General features: G+C 34.3%; 1 protein-coding gene across 4 annotated transcripts in view; it reads right to left on the bottom strand.

Moving 5' to 3' along the window:
- Positions 1 to 4,006: 4,006 nt before the first annotated feature.
- The window catches only part of LOC107706776 (kinesin-like protein KIF2A), a 21,462-nt gene continuing 8,154 nt past the window's right edge, over positions 4,007 to 17,314 (bottom strand). For 2 of the 4 annotated variants that reach the window (XM_016510588.1, XM_016510589.1), the window contains exons 5-21: positions 16,659 to 16,769; positions 15,425 to 15,525; positions 14,298 to 14,393; positions 14,121 to 14,175; positions 13,875 to 14,037; positions 12,681 to 12,771; positions 12,534 to 12,597; positions 12,364 to 12,455; positions 11,523 to 11,665; positions 10,707 to 10,911; positions 10,463 to 10,573; positions 10,296 to 10,363; positions 9,497 to 9,610; positions 8,326 to 8,473; positions 8,148 to 8,249; positions 5,674 to 5,809; positions 4,007 to 4,488 (exon numbers count right to left, since the gene is read on the bottom strand). In XM_016510588.1, the coding sequence (XP_016366074.1) occupies positions 4,403 to 4,488; positions 5,674 to 5,809; positions 8,148 to 8,249; positions 8,326 to 8,473; positions 9,497 to 9,610; positions 10,296 to 10,363; positions 10,463 to 10,573; positions 10,707 to 10,911; positions 11,523 to 11,665; positions 12,364 to 12,455; positions 12,534 to 12,597; positions 12,681 to 12,771; positions 13,875 to 14,037; positions 14,121 to 14,175; positions 14,298 to 14,393; positions 15,425 to 15,525; positions 16,659 to 16,769 (1,886 nt within the window). In that variant the 3' untranslated portion in view covers positions 4,007 to 4,402. The remainder of the gene's footprint in view (positions 4,489 to 5,673; positions 5,810 to 8,147; positions 8,250 to 8,325; positions 8,474 to 9,496; positions 9,611 to 10,295; positions 10,364 to 10,462; positions 10,574 to 10,706; positions 10,912 to 11,522; positions 11,666 to 12,363; positions 12,456 to 12,533; positions 12,598 to 12,680; positions 12,772 to 13,874; positions 14,038 to 14,120; positions 14,176 to 14,297; positions 14,394 to 15,424; positions 15,526 to 16,658; positions 16,770 to 17,314) is intronic. The other 2 variants (XM_016510590.1, XM_016510591.1) reach the window with 2 other exon arrangements.

Raw genomic sequence — 17,314 nt, 5'->3', positions numbered from 1 at the left:
TTGACCCCCCTCTACAAAATAGTGAATTACTCGGTAAATATATATCCGTGACATGTAATATTTTGGCTTTCATCACTATACATGTTTGTCTTTATCTTTAAAAAAAAAATAATAATAATTTTTTTCGCTAAATAAAAAATTTAAAGCCAGGGATGGAATTAAGTGAGTGAGTGACGTGACGTGGCCAAGTATGGGGACCCATACTTGGAATTAGTGAACACACACGCACACACCGTGAACACGCACCCGGAGCAGTGGGCAGCCATTTATGCTGCGGCGCCTGGGGAGCAGTTGGGGGTTCGTTGCCTTACTCAAGGGCACCTCAGTCGTGGTATTAAAGGTGAGAGAGAGTGCTGTACATTCACTCCCCCCACCTACAATCCCTGCCGGTACGAGACTCGAACCCGCAACCTTTGGGTTACGAGTCCGGCTCTCTAGCCATTAGGCCACGAGTCATGACTTCCCCAATTGTTACCCAAAAACGAATTGCCCAATTATAAAGATATAATTAATTAGTAGGTGTGTAATGGTATGTGTTTTCGTACCGAACGGTTCACGGGGTAAATTCCAAATGGAAGTGTTCATCCCTATGCCCTACTCCCTTTGAAGGGCAGAGCCCTTGGAGTGGAGACTTTGGAGCGAGCAGGGCACGTGCGTGCCATTATGTAGCCGTTTGGAATGCACTTGGCAAAAGGAGCGACGTAATTTCCTCATTATCTTCAGCTGTTCCCGTGACAACGCAGCACGGTGTCCGTCAGCAGATGTCGCCGTTTTAATGGCATAAATGTCTTCATATATATTGGGGTTGGGCCGATAGACGATGCCATGTTAAGCTGACATCGTGATTAGGGCTGGGCAAAAAAAAAAAATCGATTTTTCGATTAATCGTTTTTTTTAAATAACGTCGATTCGATATCGATTCTCAAAAGCCGCGAATCGATCTTTTCCGGTATTTATTTCAACACACATTTAAAACAAGATCTGATTAACGTGAATCTTATCATTAGTCTTCTCCACTAGATGTCACCCTTATTTACCTTGCGCGATGTTACAACAGAAAGCCTGTCATTCATTCAGCGCTTATCATGGCGGAGATACTGTTGACAAGAACCAAGAACAAAGCAATATGCGTGATGTGCAATGCTTAGGTGAAATGCTATAGTAATACTATAAATCTGCGGAAGCATTTTTGACATCACGCATAAAGGCATCATGATTTCCGCAATGAATGAATGAATGGCGGATGGCGCGGCGCACTGTTTTGTTTACTATACATAGCATATTTTACATATTTTAAAAACTTTTAAAAACATAAAATGTATGTTTATTTGCAACAGTTATGCTAAAAAGACATTTATGCCATTAAAACAGCGACATCTGCTGACGGACAACATGCTGCGTTGTCACGGGAGCATGCCAGCTGAAGATAATGAGGAAATTACGTCGCTCCCTTTGCCAAGTGCATTCCAAACGGCTACATAATGGCACGCACGTGCCCTGCTCACTCCAAAGTCTCCACTCCAAGGGCTCTACCCTTCAAAGGGAGTAAGGCATAGGGATGAACACTTCCATTTGGAATTTACCCCGTGAACCGTTTGGTACGAAAACCCATACCGTTACACCCCTATTAATTAGTGATGCTTCATCCATTGAATTAATGTTTTTAATGAAACACAAGTGAACAAATCATTATAGGGATGCACCAAAACTGAAAATTCTGTATGCACTTGGCCGAAAACCGAAACTGCTTTGTAATAATTACTTATTTTATTAAATAATATGGGTAAATTAGGTAAGGTAAATTTTGTAAGACTTTTTAATTTAACTCAATAATTTTAATGATACTGAATTTAAAAAAACACAAGCCAATAAAATAACCACACTTTTATTGAAAGTAACAAAATTGGACAGAAAATATTTTAATATTAAATATCAATATATTTTTATTCAGTTTTTTTTTTTGACTAATTATCCAAATAACGTATAGTCCTACAAAACTATTATAAATATTATCAGAGCAAGTGAGCAGAGCATAGCATCAGGAGAGGGTAGCGTCATTTTACCAGCGTTGCCCAGTGCAGCTGTTCTACACCATATACAGCACAGCGCTACTGCAAACAGGAACAAATATACTACATAGAAATTTCCTGTTGGCATGTAATATGAGCGGTTAAGGCTAGAAGGGATACAGCTGCGGCTACTGGGCATACGCACAACAATATAGTGTAATATTTGTCACGCTGAACAACAATAATTACTAGAGCCCGACCGATATGGGTTTTTTGGGACCTATATACAGTGGGTACGGAAAGTATTCAGACCCCCTTAAATTTTTCACTCTTTGTTATATTGCAGCCATTTGCTAAAATCATTTGTTAATCAGTAGCAAACAATGGAGCGCGCTCTGCTGGACAAACTAAGTAATTACACCATTTCAAGCATTTTATCTGCGTTATATGTTCTGTAAAATAAAATGTTCATATTGGCGGCGTATTAGCCAATACCGATATATCGGCGACAGGCTCATATCGGCCAATAATATCGGCTAAACGATATATCGGTCGGGCTCTAATAATTACTGTACTTGCATTATTGTAAGGGCTAGGTTTAGGGTTGGGGTAGGTGTAGAAGTTAATAAAACACAATCTAAAGTGTAGAAAATGTAATTTACTGTTAACTTCCAGCCGTAGCTGAATCCCTTCTAGCCACAACCTATTTGAGCGGAGCGTCAGTGACGACGTCTAGAGGGCGAGTGAAACCCTGGGTTGTTTAGAGGACATTTTCTCAAAAGTAAGTTTTCATTTTAGTCTTCTGAATAATAATACCAGAAGAATGACATCTTCGGATGGCTCTTTATTTTAGCAACGCAATACATTGAAACACTGTGTCCCGTACAGATCCAGATTCCCCTCGTCACACAAACTTCCAATATGAGATGGAAACAAAATCATTCAAAGCATTGACGGGGAACATTAAAAAAACACTGCTTTAATAAATAGCATTTAAAAAAATTAGACCGTAGCCTGAATGTTATAATGACCACTTTCACATAGTCCTCAAAATGTAAACAAAACACTGTATGGTAACAAAATTGTCCTTAATATATCTGACCTTCTCTGGTCTGTTCATCTGAGCTGAATTAGCATGTGTAGTTTGTTCACTGGCACGTTTCTCTCACTGAAATCTAGTAGTTTATTGTGAAGTTGTTGCAATAAGGCCTACATATGTATTTTGTTACAGTAAAGGCTCTTACTGGCAATCAAATATAAAAAAAATCTTGTATCATCACTGGTACACGTTATTAAATTCATCAGTTCCTGTAGGTCTCAATAGAGATCATCTGCATTGCAGTCATGCAACTTCTACTGTAACTAGGGATGCACGATATATTGCTGACCATGGGCCCATTTTACTATACAATATTTCCCACTTGCATATTTTTACTTATTTTACATGAAGCCATTTTTTTTAATGATCAAATTAATTGTTTGTGCTTCATAAATGATGCTCAGTGTGTTTCCATTTAAAAAAATGTTAGAGAATAAATAAAAAAAGGTAACTGACTTTTTATATAAAAACTTTTTTTTCTAGCAATTCTGAGACGTCTGAATTGCGAGCTGTTAACACTTGGTTCTCAGAAGAAAAGTCTGCATTGTGTGATACAAACATGCAATTGCAGGAGTAAAAAATCTGAATTGTGAGAAAAAGTTACAATTACCTTTTTTATTTTTTAGCGAGATTTCTTTGTTTGAGATTAACTCAGAAGTCTGAGTTTATATTTTTAATTTCTTTTTTCCCCCTCAGAATTATATGTTTGTATTTTGCAATTCAGAGTTTATATCCCACAATTCTGAAAAAAATTATGAATTGTGAGAGAGAAGAAAAAAAAGTCACAATTTTGTGATATAAACAATTTCGGGATACAAACTAGCCTAAATATAGAAAGTCCCGTGTTGGAAATGGAAAAAATCAGAATGGAGAGATATAAACTCAGAATTCCGTCTATATCAGTGCATCCCTAATTGTAACTATTTCTAAGACCGTATTCGCTCTTTTCCATTGGGACGGCAATAATCGCTTTTCATTACCTGGCAAACTGTTATGCAAGTAGATGAGGGGATATATATATACATCTGAAAAGCATGAATGAGTCCATGACATATTTACAGGCTTCACACACGCGGTCCAGTCAGATGATGCAGAGCTGGTTTGGTCATGCATTAGCTCACCGTACATCCTCTCATGGCCTTAAACTCATTCAGTTTAGTAAGAACTCAAATCTATACAATTAAAATGTGCTTTTGTCAGATGAAAGAAACCGACACATCACGTACAAGTTACACATGTAGGTACATCGATGAGCTGAGGGCTGATGGGATTGTTCTGCTGGTGCTGGGTGGTGCTACAGGGCCCGCGGGCGTTTGGGGTTGATCTGCTTACTGGCCTGTTCCTCTTCCTGAAGAGCCGAGCGGAAAGACTTCACTTTATCTGAGACCAAAGGAAACACAATTTACTGTGTGTCTCTCTTGACAAAGCTTTTGATTTGACATGAAGGAGAACAACTTTATAGGAGACACAGGAACGATGGGTTTGTCATACTGTTGTGTAGCCTGAGAGTCAATTGCTGAGAAAACGTGAAAACAAGTGAAACTGTCATGAAGTGTGTAGCTTATATTTCAGCCCAAAATCAGATGTATTTATTTTGTTTAAAGAAATTGAAGTCCACTCATATTTTTTACAACATATTTGTATATTTGAATGTAAATAATCTAAATTAAGAATTTTACAAATGATTATGAAGAGTTTGACTTTCATTTCATGTGCATTTGTATATATTTTTAAATAAATATGAATTTATATTATTACTAAATATTATAAAACTTTTTAATATTATAATAAATTTTGTAATTATTTTAATAGTAATTTCTAGAATATAAATATTCTATTATTTTTTTTTTTTTAAACAATTAATAAACTCATTACAATTCTGTGAAAAAAGTCTTTACGTAATTTAAAAAACCTTAAATACACAAAGTTTATTTTAAAATCATTATTTTTAGATGACATTGATTCAAACATTAATTAAAATATACCATTTTAAATGTCAGCATCATTTTTAATAATTTATTATAAATGAATTATTTTAGAATTTTATAAATGAGGAACCTGAATATTAATACACTGTTCATAAATATGTAATTAATTTTTACACTTTATAATTTCTAGAATAAAAATATATATTTTTTTACAAACATATTACAGTTTGTAAAACAATTTATAAACATTACAATTCTGTGAAAAAAAAATTTGTAATATACAAATTCTACACATAGTCTATTTTAAAACGTAAGTCTATAATAAAACCATTTTTGTATTATGACATTACTTCATACATTTTTTTAAAATAGATGACAATTTTAAACGTCGGCAGTGTCATTTTTCATGTATTATAATAAAAAACAATACTTCATTCATTTGAAAATTAATTTACAGTAATATTTCTGGGGAGAAAGTTATAAATTTTCCTAAAAGAAATTCTAAAAATAAAATGTATTTATTTTTGTGTCTTTTTCTAATTAATATGGACCACATTTAAAACTGACATCTTGTAGGCTACTCCAATTATATGATTCTAATTCCAGGTTCTTGGGGGATGACTGTGAACACACTGACCTCTGAGCTCGGTTAGCACATCAATCTTCTGATCCAGGATTTGCTCAAGCTGAGTGGCGTATGATTCCACATCATAATCGACTTCCTCCGTCATCTCCAGAAGAACCTTCTCATCCTCCAGCCAGCGTATGGACTCCTACAACACCAAACACACAGCATGACCGCTGTAATCCATCACTAACACATTAAAGCATAAACAAAATCAAGATATACAGTACAGTTCAAAAGTTTGGCCTCAGAGAGTGTGTGTGTGTTCTTTTAAAAGAAAGTTATATTTTTGTTACGAAACATAACTGCTTATATACAGTTACAAAAATTACTTCTGGATAGACAGATGTGCACAAACAATATATTAATTATATTTTTGTGACTAAATGCATAAGGGTACAATATAATTGATTATACAATAAAATGTATGAATATTATGGGTGTAACGGTTCAGTTCGAATAACAGCACAAATAAATGAGCAAATAAAATGTGTTTTTCAGGTGTTTAACAGTAATTTTCAGGCACAGAAATTTAAAAGTAAACAAATGTAAAATTAATAACTGCATATTTCACTTTATAAATCCTTGAAGTTACAAAAGCTATTCAATCAAGAGAAGTGAGTGATTTCCTTGTCGTTTGTTGTTTAACATTAAAAATACAGACAGCAGGAATAGACTGCTGTAAGACAAAAATCACAGATCCATTACACTGATATTGATACACATGCGTCGTCTTTCTCGACTGTTCACGTTCACTTAAGACATGACCAACGATGTTTGCAAGGATACTCGCAAAGACCTCGAATATCGCGATACGTATCGTGGGTAGTGTATCGCAGACTTTCCGGTTCGGTTTGAATATTGTTACACTCCTAATATGTACCTAGTAGGGATGGAACGATTACCGGTTTCACGATAAAACGCCCTGACGGTTAGTATTACCGTTTAAAATGTAATTATCATCAAAACCGTGTTTGATTATCGCGCTTTTGAAAACTCGCGGTAAATCCTGTCCAGCCAGCATCAGTCTGACGCAGAAGCAGCATGCAGTGTTGTTGTTTTTTTTTTGCACGAGACGAAATGGCGGAAGGCAGTGACAGCGCTCAGGAGATTTTTCAGCCATCTAAGAGGACCAAATCGGTGGTCTGGTCATATTTTGGCTTTTACAAGAGTCCTGAAGGCAATTTAATCGAGGACGGTCACCCTGTCTGCTGATCTTGCAAGAAGAAAGTCGCTGCAAAAGGGGGAAACGCATCAAATTTGCTCAGTCATCTTCGTGACCACCACCCACTGTATAGCGAATGCAAGGTAACTTTTACCTCAATACCAAAACTAACTGGGCAAATAATTGGACAAAAAATATTGATTAGAGATGAAATATTTCGTTATCTCTCTTGTAATTAACGCAAAGCTTCCGCAAAGAAAAGTTCGCAGCAAGTGGCTTTGAGCCAAGACGAACGAACGTTCAAACTATAAGGTTGACATTTAAGGGATAATGTATTGTATATTCATAGTTAACTTATTACACAGATTGTTTTTTGTTTACCTTTATGCTAAAAAAGTGCATATAGCTGCTAATTGTATTTGTTGTTTGTTGATTTTCAAATATAAAACTTATTCAAATGTTTTCAGTGTGTGTATCAGTTCTTTTTGAACATTTTCATCTAAATTTAACAAAACCGTGATAATATTGATAACCGTGATAACTTTGGTCACTATAATCGTGATATGAAATTTTCATACCGTTACATCCCTAGTACCTAGTACTCTATACTTCTAGAATGTATAGACAGATGTGTACAAATATTTTATATATATTTTAATTGCATGTATTTAAGACAAACTACAGTTGAAAAGTTTGGGTTTGGTATTTTTATATATTTTTTTAAGAAGATTTTTCTTCAAGGACATTAATTTGATCAAAAGTGACAGTAAAGACATTCATGTTACAAAAGATTTCCATTTCAAATAAATGCTGCTCTTTTGAACTTTATATTCATCAAAGAATCCTGAAATATTAAAATATTTAGCAGCACAACTGTTTTCAACATTGATAATAATCAGAAATGTTTCTTGAGCAGCAAATCAGCATATTAGAATGATTTCTGAAGGATCATGTGACACTGAAGACTGGAGTAATGATGCTGAAAATTCAGCTTTGATCACAGGAATAAATTACATTTTAAAATATATTCAAATAGAAAAGTTATTTTAAATTATATTTCATAATATTACTGTTTTTGATCAAATACATGCAGCTTTGATGAGCATAAGAGACTCTTTTTGGAAGCATTAATAAATCTTACCAACCCCAAACTTCTCAGCAGTATTGTATATTCAGATATATTTTCCCCGAAAACAAGTTTAATATCTTTTGTAGTTTTACTTCTTAAGCAAGTTGACCTTATTTGAAAGATATTTTAAGGGAGTTTAATGACACATACGCCTGATGGAATGTTCTCCTCTTTGTGGATAAGAGCACACACCTGAAACACGGCGCGGTGGTCCTCCAGAACCTGCTCCTCCATCTCCACCAGCTGAGACACCACCTCATGGAAGTTGAAGAGCTGCGGGGACACTTCCTCTTCCTGTGCACAACATCAACACAGCGTCAGGTTTTCATATCAACCCAAACAAGCTGAGGTTTGAGGGTAGAGCTCTTACGTTTTGTTCACAGAGCAGCTTGAGATCGTCTCTCTGAGGAGAGCTGCCCACTCCCCACTGTGCCTCCAACACGTCCAGCTGACTGACCGAGTGTCCGGCGGACCGCCCCTCCATCACCGCAATAGGGTCAATGCTCAGCTCCTTCACCCTACGGTCACAGACAGCGTCTCAATTCATCACGGCCAACATGTAACGGCATTTATGATGCAATAAACCAACAGAAATGGTAAATGTTACATAAACATGTTCATGCAGCATGATAATGACGGACTCCATCTGCTCTATAAGGCACAAGCAAACAAACCAACATGTTAGTGCAGCTGCAACACAAAATCAGTAAAGAAAACGCAACAAAAACATCCCTGAAATGTACACACAGAACATATAAATGATAAATATATCACATGTAAATATCTAAAATAATTTTGTAGAATTTTACAAACTCTTTATATATATATATTTAGACTATATCATTTTTAAAAAAAATTTTAGAATAGAATAGTGTATATATATAGTCTATAAAGATACAATATATTTGATTAAAAGTTACAAATTAGTATAGCTTAAAGAAGTATATTTAAATAAAAAATTATAGAATGTGGGTGTGTGCAAATATATATATTACATGAATTATTTTTAAACATTTGCATATAAACAATATAAATAATTTTAAAAAATTAATTTGCATATATACTATAAATAAAAAAAATTATATAGTGTATAAATACATAAAGGTACAACATGATTGATTATAAATAATTTCAGAATTTTATAAGGACTTTTAACAAGAAAACTGTACAATTATGAATATGTCTATAAATCTAGAATGCATAATAAACCACAGTGAAACCATGAGGTACTCGACACAATAAACCAACAGAAATGTTCAATGTTACATAAACATGTTCATGCAGCATGATAATGACGGACTCTAAATGCTCTGTAGGGCACAAGCAAACACAAACCAACATGTTAGTGCAGCTGCAATGCAAAACCATTAATGAAAACGCAACAGAAAACAGAAACATTTCTGAAAAATGGACTCAAAAAACGGGGGACAAAACATAAAGAGGCACATGAACTGTAATGGAAAAGAATCACTGGAAACACAGGACTGGTATGGAGGCTCTGTCTGAAGTAAGACAGGCTTGAAACTGGAGAAGGGCGAGACCTGCTGGGTAAGGTAGCAAAGTCATCGTACTCATAGGTAGGAGAGAGTTCGGAGCGCCCGCCTCCCCCCTGAGAGAAGGGAATGTCGGAGGGACTGATCCCAAACTCCTTCACTCTGAAGACGAGACGACAGACGGCCAGTGAGACAGAGAGACGGGAATTACAAACCCCTCCAACACATTATTTAAAAAATATGTGCATAATACACATTATAAAAATATCAAGAGTCTAGAATTAAAATGGTTTAAATTCGAATAATATTAATGTAAATGTATTCATTTGCACAAAAATTATATTTCTTCATAGAATGTGTATGCATCCATAGATATCTAAATTTTTTTAAAAATTGTTTTTAAATTGTTGTGCAAAATATGCATATAATCAATTTAAATTATAAAGATATAAAGAGTATAAATACATAAAGGTACATACAGGATTTTACTAATTAATAATAATGTTGTACATAAGGAATTTCATGTAAATGTATGAATATGTACATAAATATAGTGTGCATAATATAATTTATTTTATATATTTAAAATTATTCTGTACATACAAATATTCTATTTTTACATACATATTACAATTCTTAAAACTATGAATTTTATTTTTAATTTTCCCTTAATTACAGCCAGCAGATTTGTCTGGATGTGACTGTCTGGTTACTTGCATTAGAAACCTTGAAATAAACAGTGTTAAACAACATGCAGCTCATATCTAGATACAGTTATGCTCCAAACAGCATGCAGCATGTCTTTCTGTAACCGCAGCTGCAGTGTCTGCTGGGCTCACAGCCGTACCTGTTGGCGTATCTCAGAGTGTTTAATGTGTTTTCACATGATGCCATTCCAGGAGAGATTGTAGCGATCTATTCACAGAAGATCAAACACATTTAAATCATTAACACACACACAAATTACACTAGGTGTTGAAAATGCATATATGAATATAATCACAGTGTTCTTACCATACATGTTCTAGAGTTTTCTCCAATGAAGGAATCTCTCAAGACCTGCGTGAGTTTACTGGCTCGAAACGGAGTGTGTGGTTTGTTTCGACCCAAAGCCCTGATGCACTCCTGTCACACACAAATGTTCAATCAACCCAGATACTAACACGATAATACATGTTCTCAATTCACAGGTGTGGACCATCAAAACATGGGCAAATCAAATATCTGCAGGCCGTGTGTGACGATTTGAAGCGCAAACCTTCAGCGCCAGGAGACTTTTGTTGATCTCGGCGCCCTCGAGCCGCGTCTGTCGGTCAGCGCTGGACGTGTCCGCCCCTCGCTCGTTCCCCGCCAGGTCAATGAGAGAGAATTTACCGTGCATTTTGCCCCTCCTGCGGAGGATAATCTGAAAGACGGCGTGACTGCGGGACGAGTGAGCGTTAGCCGAGGTCTGTCCAGACGTCCTGAGGAAAACCACACACAAAAAGCATGATTAATACCAACTGTTTTTAAGAGTGTCACTGTCGGAAACTGATTATGAAGTATTTTAGATTATTACAATAACTTCAGAATATTATAAATTATTAATATAACATAATTAAAATAAAGAATTTGAACATGTATATAAATAAATATATAACATTTAATTATTATATAAATATTCTTTTTTATTTTTTTTTACAAACATGTTACAATTCTTAAAGGGGTCATATGATGCTTTTTTGAAACACACAGCGTCTCCTTGACATGGCTGCTTCAACACTAACTGCGGTTACTGAAACCATGCCTTCTTTCTTTGCGTGCACATTTCGGCATCATTATGCTAATATTTCCACATAGTGATGTAGATATGTGGGGGCGTGTTAGAATGAGCCGTTTTAGGGGGGCGTGGCAGAGTCTTAACTTTGATAAAGAATATCTCTTTGGTTTTGAGACTTTAGTCGTTGCAACTTCAGGGATCTTATCTATGCACAATCAGCTTGTAACACCCCAAAGAGAAAGGAAAACTTGAAATCGCATCATATGACCCCTTTAAAACTGAATTGTATTTTTCAATTCTTGGGATTGGTGGCACCTGCAGCTGTTGCCCATCTCGATGAGTTTGAGCACGTCCTCTGTGCATTTGACCTCTCGCTCCTGCAGTCCGACCACCTGAACCTGCTGCTTCCCGTCTTCAAGAACTCGCAGCTTCGCCTTCCTGTTCAGAAGGTCAAACACCTGCAACGGCCCACATTTGACTTCATGCACTTCATGAACAGATTAACTCATTAATTATTAATGTGAACTAGGAAACTCGCCTCCCGCTGTAGATTAAAAAAAACACACACCTGAAAATCTAACTAACTGAAATAAGTTAATAAGTTCAAGTACTAAAAATTACTGAATAAAATAAATTAAATAAAAACGGAAATAAATTAAAGCTAAATAGAAATATAAAAACTAAAAAGACAAATGCACTTTAAAATTAAAATGAGTGAAAATAAAAGGTCATTCGAAATGTTAATATAAAATACTAATAAAATATGAATATAAAAATACTAATTATTAATGTGAACTAGAGAACTTGCCTTTCCACTGTAGATTTCAAAGAGCATGATAACTAAGAACAGAAATAATATAAGTTTAAGAACTAAAATTACTGAAATTAAATTTAACCAAATAAACAAACTGAATAAAAACTGGAATCAAAATAAAGTTAAATAGAAATATAATTTTTAATAAAAAATGCAAATGTCAAAAACTAAGAATAACTAAACTAAATTGAAAATATATCCAAATAAAAGCGTATTCAAAATATTAATTAATACTATAATATTATAGAAATAATACTACAATAATACTGCTATTTTTATAATAATAATAAATATTTTATAATATTTATTACATTCATTAATCATGTGGACCACAGAACTTGCCTTCCCGCTGTAGATTTCAAAGAACGTCGCGTACACCTGAAGATCCAACTTCTTGTAGTTTGGTTTTTTTAACATGAGAAAAACATCCCGTGCTGAAAGAAAAGCACAGTCAAATTGATGAAAATGATCGCTCAATATCTGAACAGAAAAACAGCAGGTCAGACACACACCAGCAAGAGCGTAGATCCCTTTAGAGCAATCCTGGTTCTTCCCAGAAAAATCTCCTCCCATGGTCTGGAATGAAGGGAAAATCGATTATGACAAATAAAGGATCCTCTGGGAAGATCTGCTCCTGTAATGTGATGTCATCAGCTTACATGAGTTTTCCCGCTGCCCGTCTGACCGTAAGCAAAGCAAGTGGCCATTCCCCTCTCAAATATGGTCTCCACCAGCGGCCGAGCCGTGAACCTGAAACACATCACACTCGGAGACTTCACTTTATATGACAAGAGGATTAAAAACAAAAAGACAATATGAAGTCTTTTTACTCATATATCTCTGATCTTAGTATTCATAAATGTACACTATTCTAGTTTTTAAAAAAAATATTTTTTCCTCAAAATGAAATTACTTTCTGTCTCTAAACAGTACAAGGCTGAACAAATTATATTTGATTTATTTTTTAAATATTAATATACTTATAATATTTGTTACTTCACAAGTGTGAGACCCAACAAATTATACTTATATTTTTTATATATTCATATATTTATATTTTTATAAAAAAATATATATATATTTGTTACTTTTTACAGTGTGAGACTGCACAGGTTATTTTTTCTCTCGTCTTTCCTTTTTTACTATTTCTCTGTAAAAAAACAAACATCTGACCTGTACACCATTTCGTTTGTGGAGGTGTGAAAGCGTAAAAATATGGTCTCCACCAGCGGCCGAGCCGTGAACCTGAAACACATCACACTCGGAGACTTCACTTTATATGACAAGAGGATTAAAAACAAAAAGACAATATGAAGTCTTTTTACTCATATATCTCTGATCTTAGTATTCATAAATGTACACTATTCTAGTTTTTAAAAAAAATATTTTTTCCTCAAAATGAAATTACTTTCTGTCTCTAAACAGTACAAGGCTGAACAAATTATATTTGATTTATTTTTTAAATATTAATATACTTATATTTCTATAAAAATATATTTATATTTTCTTGTCTGCTAATGTTACCAAGGCTGTGTAGGCAGAGAAAACAATATTATCAAATTAGAACACAGTCTTATTTTCAGAAATAATTGCATTTTATATTTTTATAAAAACATTATTTTTTATTGTTAATTTTTTTGTGCAGGACTGAACAAATAATATATTTTTTTTAAATATATTTATGTTTTTATAAAAAATATTATATATTTGTTACTTTGTACAGTGCAAGACTAAAATTATATTTGATTTATTTTTTTAAATATTAATATATTTATATTGTGAGACTGCACAGGTTATTTTTTCTCTCGTCTTTCCTTTTTTACTATTTCTCTGTAAAAAAACAAACATCTGACCTGTACACCATTTCGTTTGTGGAGGTGTCGTCGAAAGCGTAATCGAAGCGGAACGTCTGGTTCTCCAGGTATCTGGTTAAATCCACTTTCTGCTTGGGCTCGTGGACCATGACCACGTCTTTACTGGGGATGGTGATGACGTCCAGATCCTTCACGGTCAGCTCTGAGTCAACACACATGATGAGCTGCATCACAAACAACACACCAACACACTGACGATACAGAATCAAAAACTGTCATCCTTACCTTTCTTGTTCAGTGGCCGCGTCCGCACACACACGCATATCCTGTGGTCCTCAATCTGAGAGCATATACATATTATTAAGACATATCTATTAGAAGAACAACATCCAACACAGCTAATGCATCACATGGAGATGAAATAACTGTGGAGCACGTGATGGTGCTGATGCAGTTCTTCACCAGATCTGCAGTGGTCAGCGGTCTGTAGTCCAAACTCGCTCTGAAGTCTCGGATCATGCACATGATTTCATAATTAGGGGTTGTGGCATCGACCTCCTGTGTAATCAAAAACTCACAGTTAATACAGCAAGAGCTTATAACATAATAATATCACATTCTTGAGATGTTAAGTCCTCATGTTAACAGTCAGGACATTTTTTTTTACTAATTTGGATTAGAAATGCAAATTCATTTAATTACTAAGATGATAACTAGATGCTAACCACTGAGTTAAACAAGTAACAGTAAGATCATGTGACCAATGTTTGGAACATTTAGGATGTGTTCAAAATGCAAGTTTATAACAAAATGAACACTGCGGAGTGTATACCATATACTGCCTGATATTTCTATAATGAAACAATTATAATAAATAAAACATTAAATAATTTATTCTAACCTTAACATTAATTCATTTTGCAGACACCAGTGTTATTATGTCATTATAGTTTTTATTAATATTTTCAACTACTTATTTTTATAATTTCTGTTTTAATTTTAATTTTATTTTACTTTTTTAAATTATTTAAATTTTAGTATTTTTTGTGTGTTTTTTTAAATGTCTATGTGGTCTTTATTCATTTTTAATTTCAGTTTTAGGTATTTTAGTATACCAAGTTAAACTAAATGAAAATGAGAAATGTTGAGTAATTTCTATTCATTATTCACTAGGTGAAAAAAAAAGTTTTTATTTTTTGTTTTTTTAATGTTTATTTTATTTCAAGTAACAAAACTGTTTTCGTGGTTTTGTTTAACTATAATAACCCTGGTAGATGCTTTAATTGAAAGCGACTTAGAAATGAGGAGCATAACATGCAATTTATCACCAAGCCAACAATATTCATAGTATATAATAAATAAATAAACATATACAATTTTATAATTTTAATATGCAATAAGCAACAAATAAACATTACAATTGCAATGCACATTATGCAATAAAACACAATACATTATATATATATATATTTTTTTTTTATATATATATAAATTTATAATTATAATATGCATAAAGTAACACTAAAAGTTTCAAATAGTAGTATGCTACATTGTTGTGAGTACACTAGTATTCCAGTGTTTTCTGTCACCTGCGCTCTTTTCTCTCTCAGCTCCTGCTGCTGCAATCGTCTCTTCTCCCGCTTCTCTTGAAGTTTCTCCACTTCCTTCACGCAGTTGGACTTCCTGCGAGCTGCAGACACACACAGAAAACTCTGACACTGGAAACAGACTCGATATTTAACAAGCACTTACATTTATCATTAATAACACTGATCAGCTACACCCGATTCCCTCACTGTAACAGGCATTTTGTGTTACATAATTCTAAAGTCAGTGTGAATTAGTTTGTGTTCAACGTGTTTGAGTGATTCCCTCAACAATGGCAACATGAGGACTCATCTCTGGAAAACAACACTAAATGCTGCTTTTGTACTGGTGTGACGCGCTGAGAGCTCTGCAGTCTCTCCTCTTCAGACATCACACACCCTCAACATCATTACAACTAGGGCTGAACGATTAATTGCATTTGCGATAATATCGCGATATGAAAAAATTAGATTTTTCAATCGCAGAGGCTGCGATTACACGGTCACGTAAAGAGGTGTGTTCGACTTGAAGATCAGATCTTACTATACAATGATTTATAGCTTGTCTTTGTTGAATAATACAGAACATAAAGAGCTTTAAAAAAAAATAAAGGCATTTTAAATCGCAATCTAGGTAAAAAAAATCGCAATTAGATTATTTTCCAAAATCGTTCAGCCCTAATTACAACTACTGTTCAAAGGTTTGGGGTCGGTAAGATTTTTTATGTTTTTGAAAGAAATATCTTCTGCTCACTAAGGCTGCATTTATTCGATTAAAAATGCTGTAAAAATTGTAATATTTTGAAATATTATTACAATTTAAAATAACTGTTTTCTATTTAAAAATATTTTAAAATGTAATTTATTCCTGTGATCAAAGCTGAATTTTCAGCATCATTACTCCAGTCTTCAGTGTCACACGATCCTTCAGAAATCGTTCTAATATGCTGATTTGCTGCTCAAGAAACATTTATTATTATTATCAATGTTGACAATGTAACATTTTTGTGGAAAATTACTTTTGTTTTTTGTATTCTTTGATGACAGAAAGTTCTAAATAACATTCATTTGAAATAGGAATCTTTTGTAGCATTATAAATGTCTTTTTTATCACTTTTGATCAATTTAATGTGTCTCTGCTGAATAAAAGTATTAATTTCTTTTAAATTCTTACTGACCCCAAACTTTTGAACAGTATTGTGTGTATTGTATAACAGCTTGTGAGGTGTTGTGGTACCGTTCTGCAGCTGCTGTAGGGTCTGGTGTTGGATGGGTGGAGGCGGGACGGGCGCTGATGGAGGCGGTTCAATCTGTTGGCTCGGCCGCGCTCGAGTCGTACCTACAGTGACTGAATAATGGAGATCAAATCACTAACCACAAAATTCTGCAATAACACAAATGGAAATATGGGAATAATGTTGCGATCAATACTTGTAATAAATGAAAACTCTTCTGTGACATCAACTTCATGAGGTACATCCTGGGATGAAGGAGTATTGAAGGAGGTGTGCGCTTGTAAATGCTTTTCCTTCATTCAATTATTACTCTATCATAGACTTGTGCCGTATTCGGTAATTCGATATATCACGGTAATGAATATGCACGATATTGTTATCTTGGGCACTTCTAAATACCCTGAATAATTATTCATTCATCAATATTCATCAAATTATTCAGAATTTTGAATGCATTTTAAGAATACTTTTCCCATAAACTGGTCAAAATGCACAACAGCGCTGTATGCTGCGTGAAAGACACGTGCACTCTGATGTAAACAAGCGCGGACGTGAAGCACATGGCGGAACATGTGAGAGACGCTCTGGATGAAAGCGCACTTTCACTCTCTGACAGCAGATGCCGCTAAACTGCAGAAATAATAATAATAATAATAAT

This window comes from Sinocyclocheilus rhinocerous, unplaced genomic scaffold (assembly GCF_001515625.1).
Source record: "Sinocyclocheilus rhinocerous isolate Xijiao unplaced genomic scaffold, SAMN03320098_v1.1 scaffold864, whole genome shotgun sequence".
Classification (NCBI taxonomy): domain Eukaryota; kingdom Metazoa; phylum Chordata; class Actinopteri; order Cypriniformes; family Cyprinidae; genus Sinocyclocheilus; species Sinocyclocheilus rhinocerous.
Note: the sequence above shows the minus strand (reverse complement) of the source record. Positions and strands in the feature narration are given on the sequence as shown.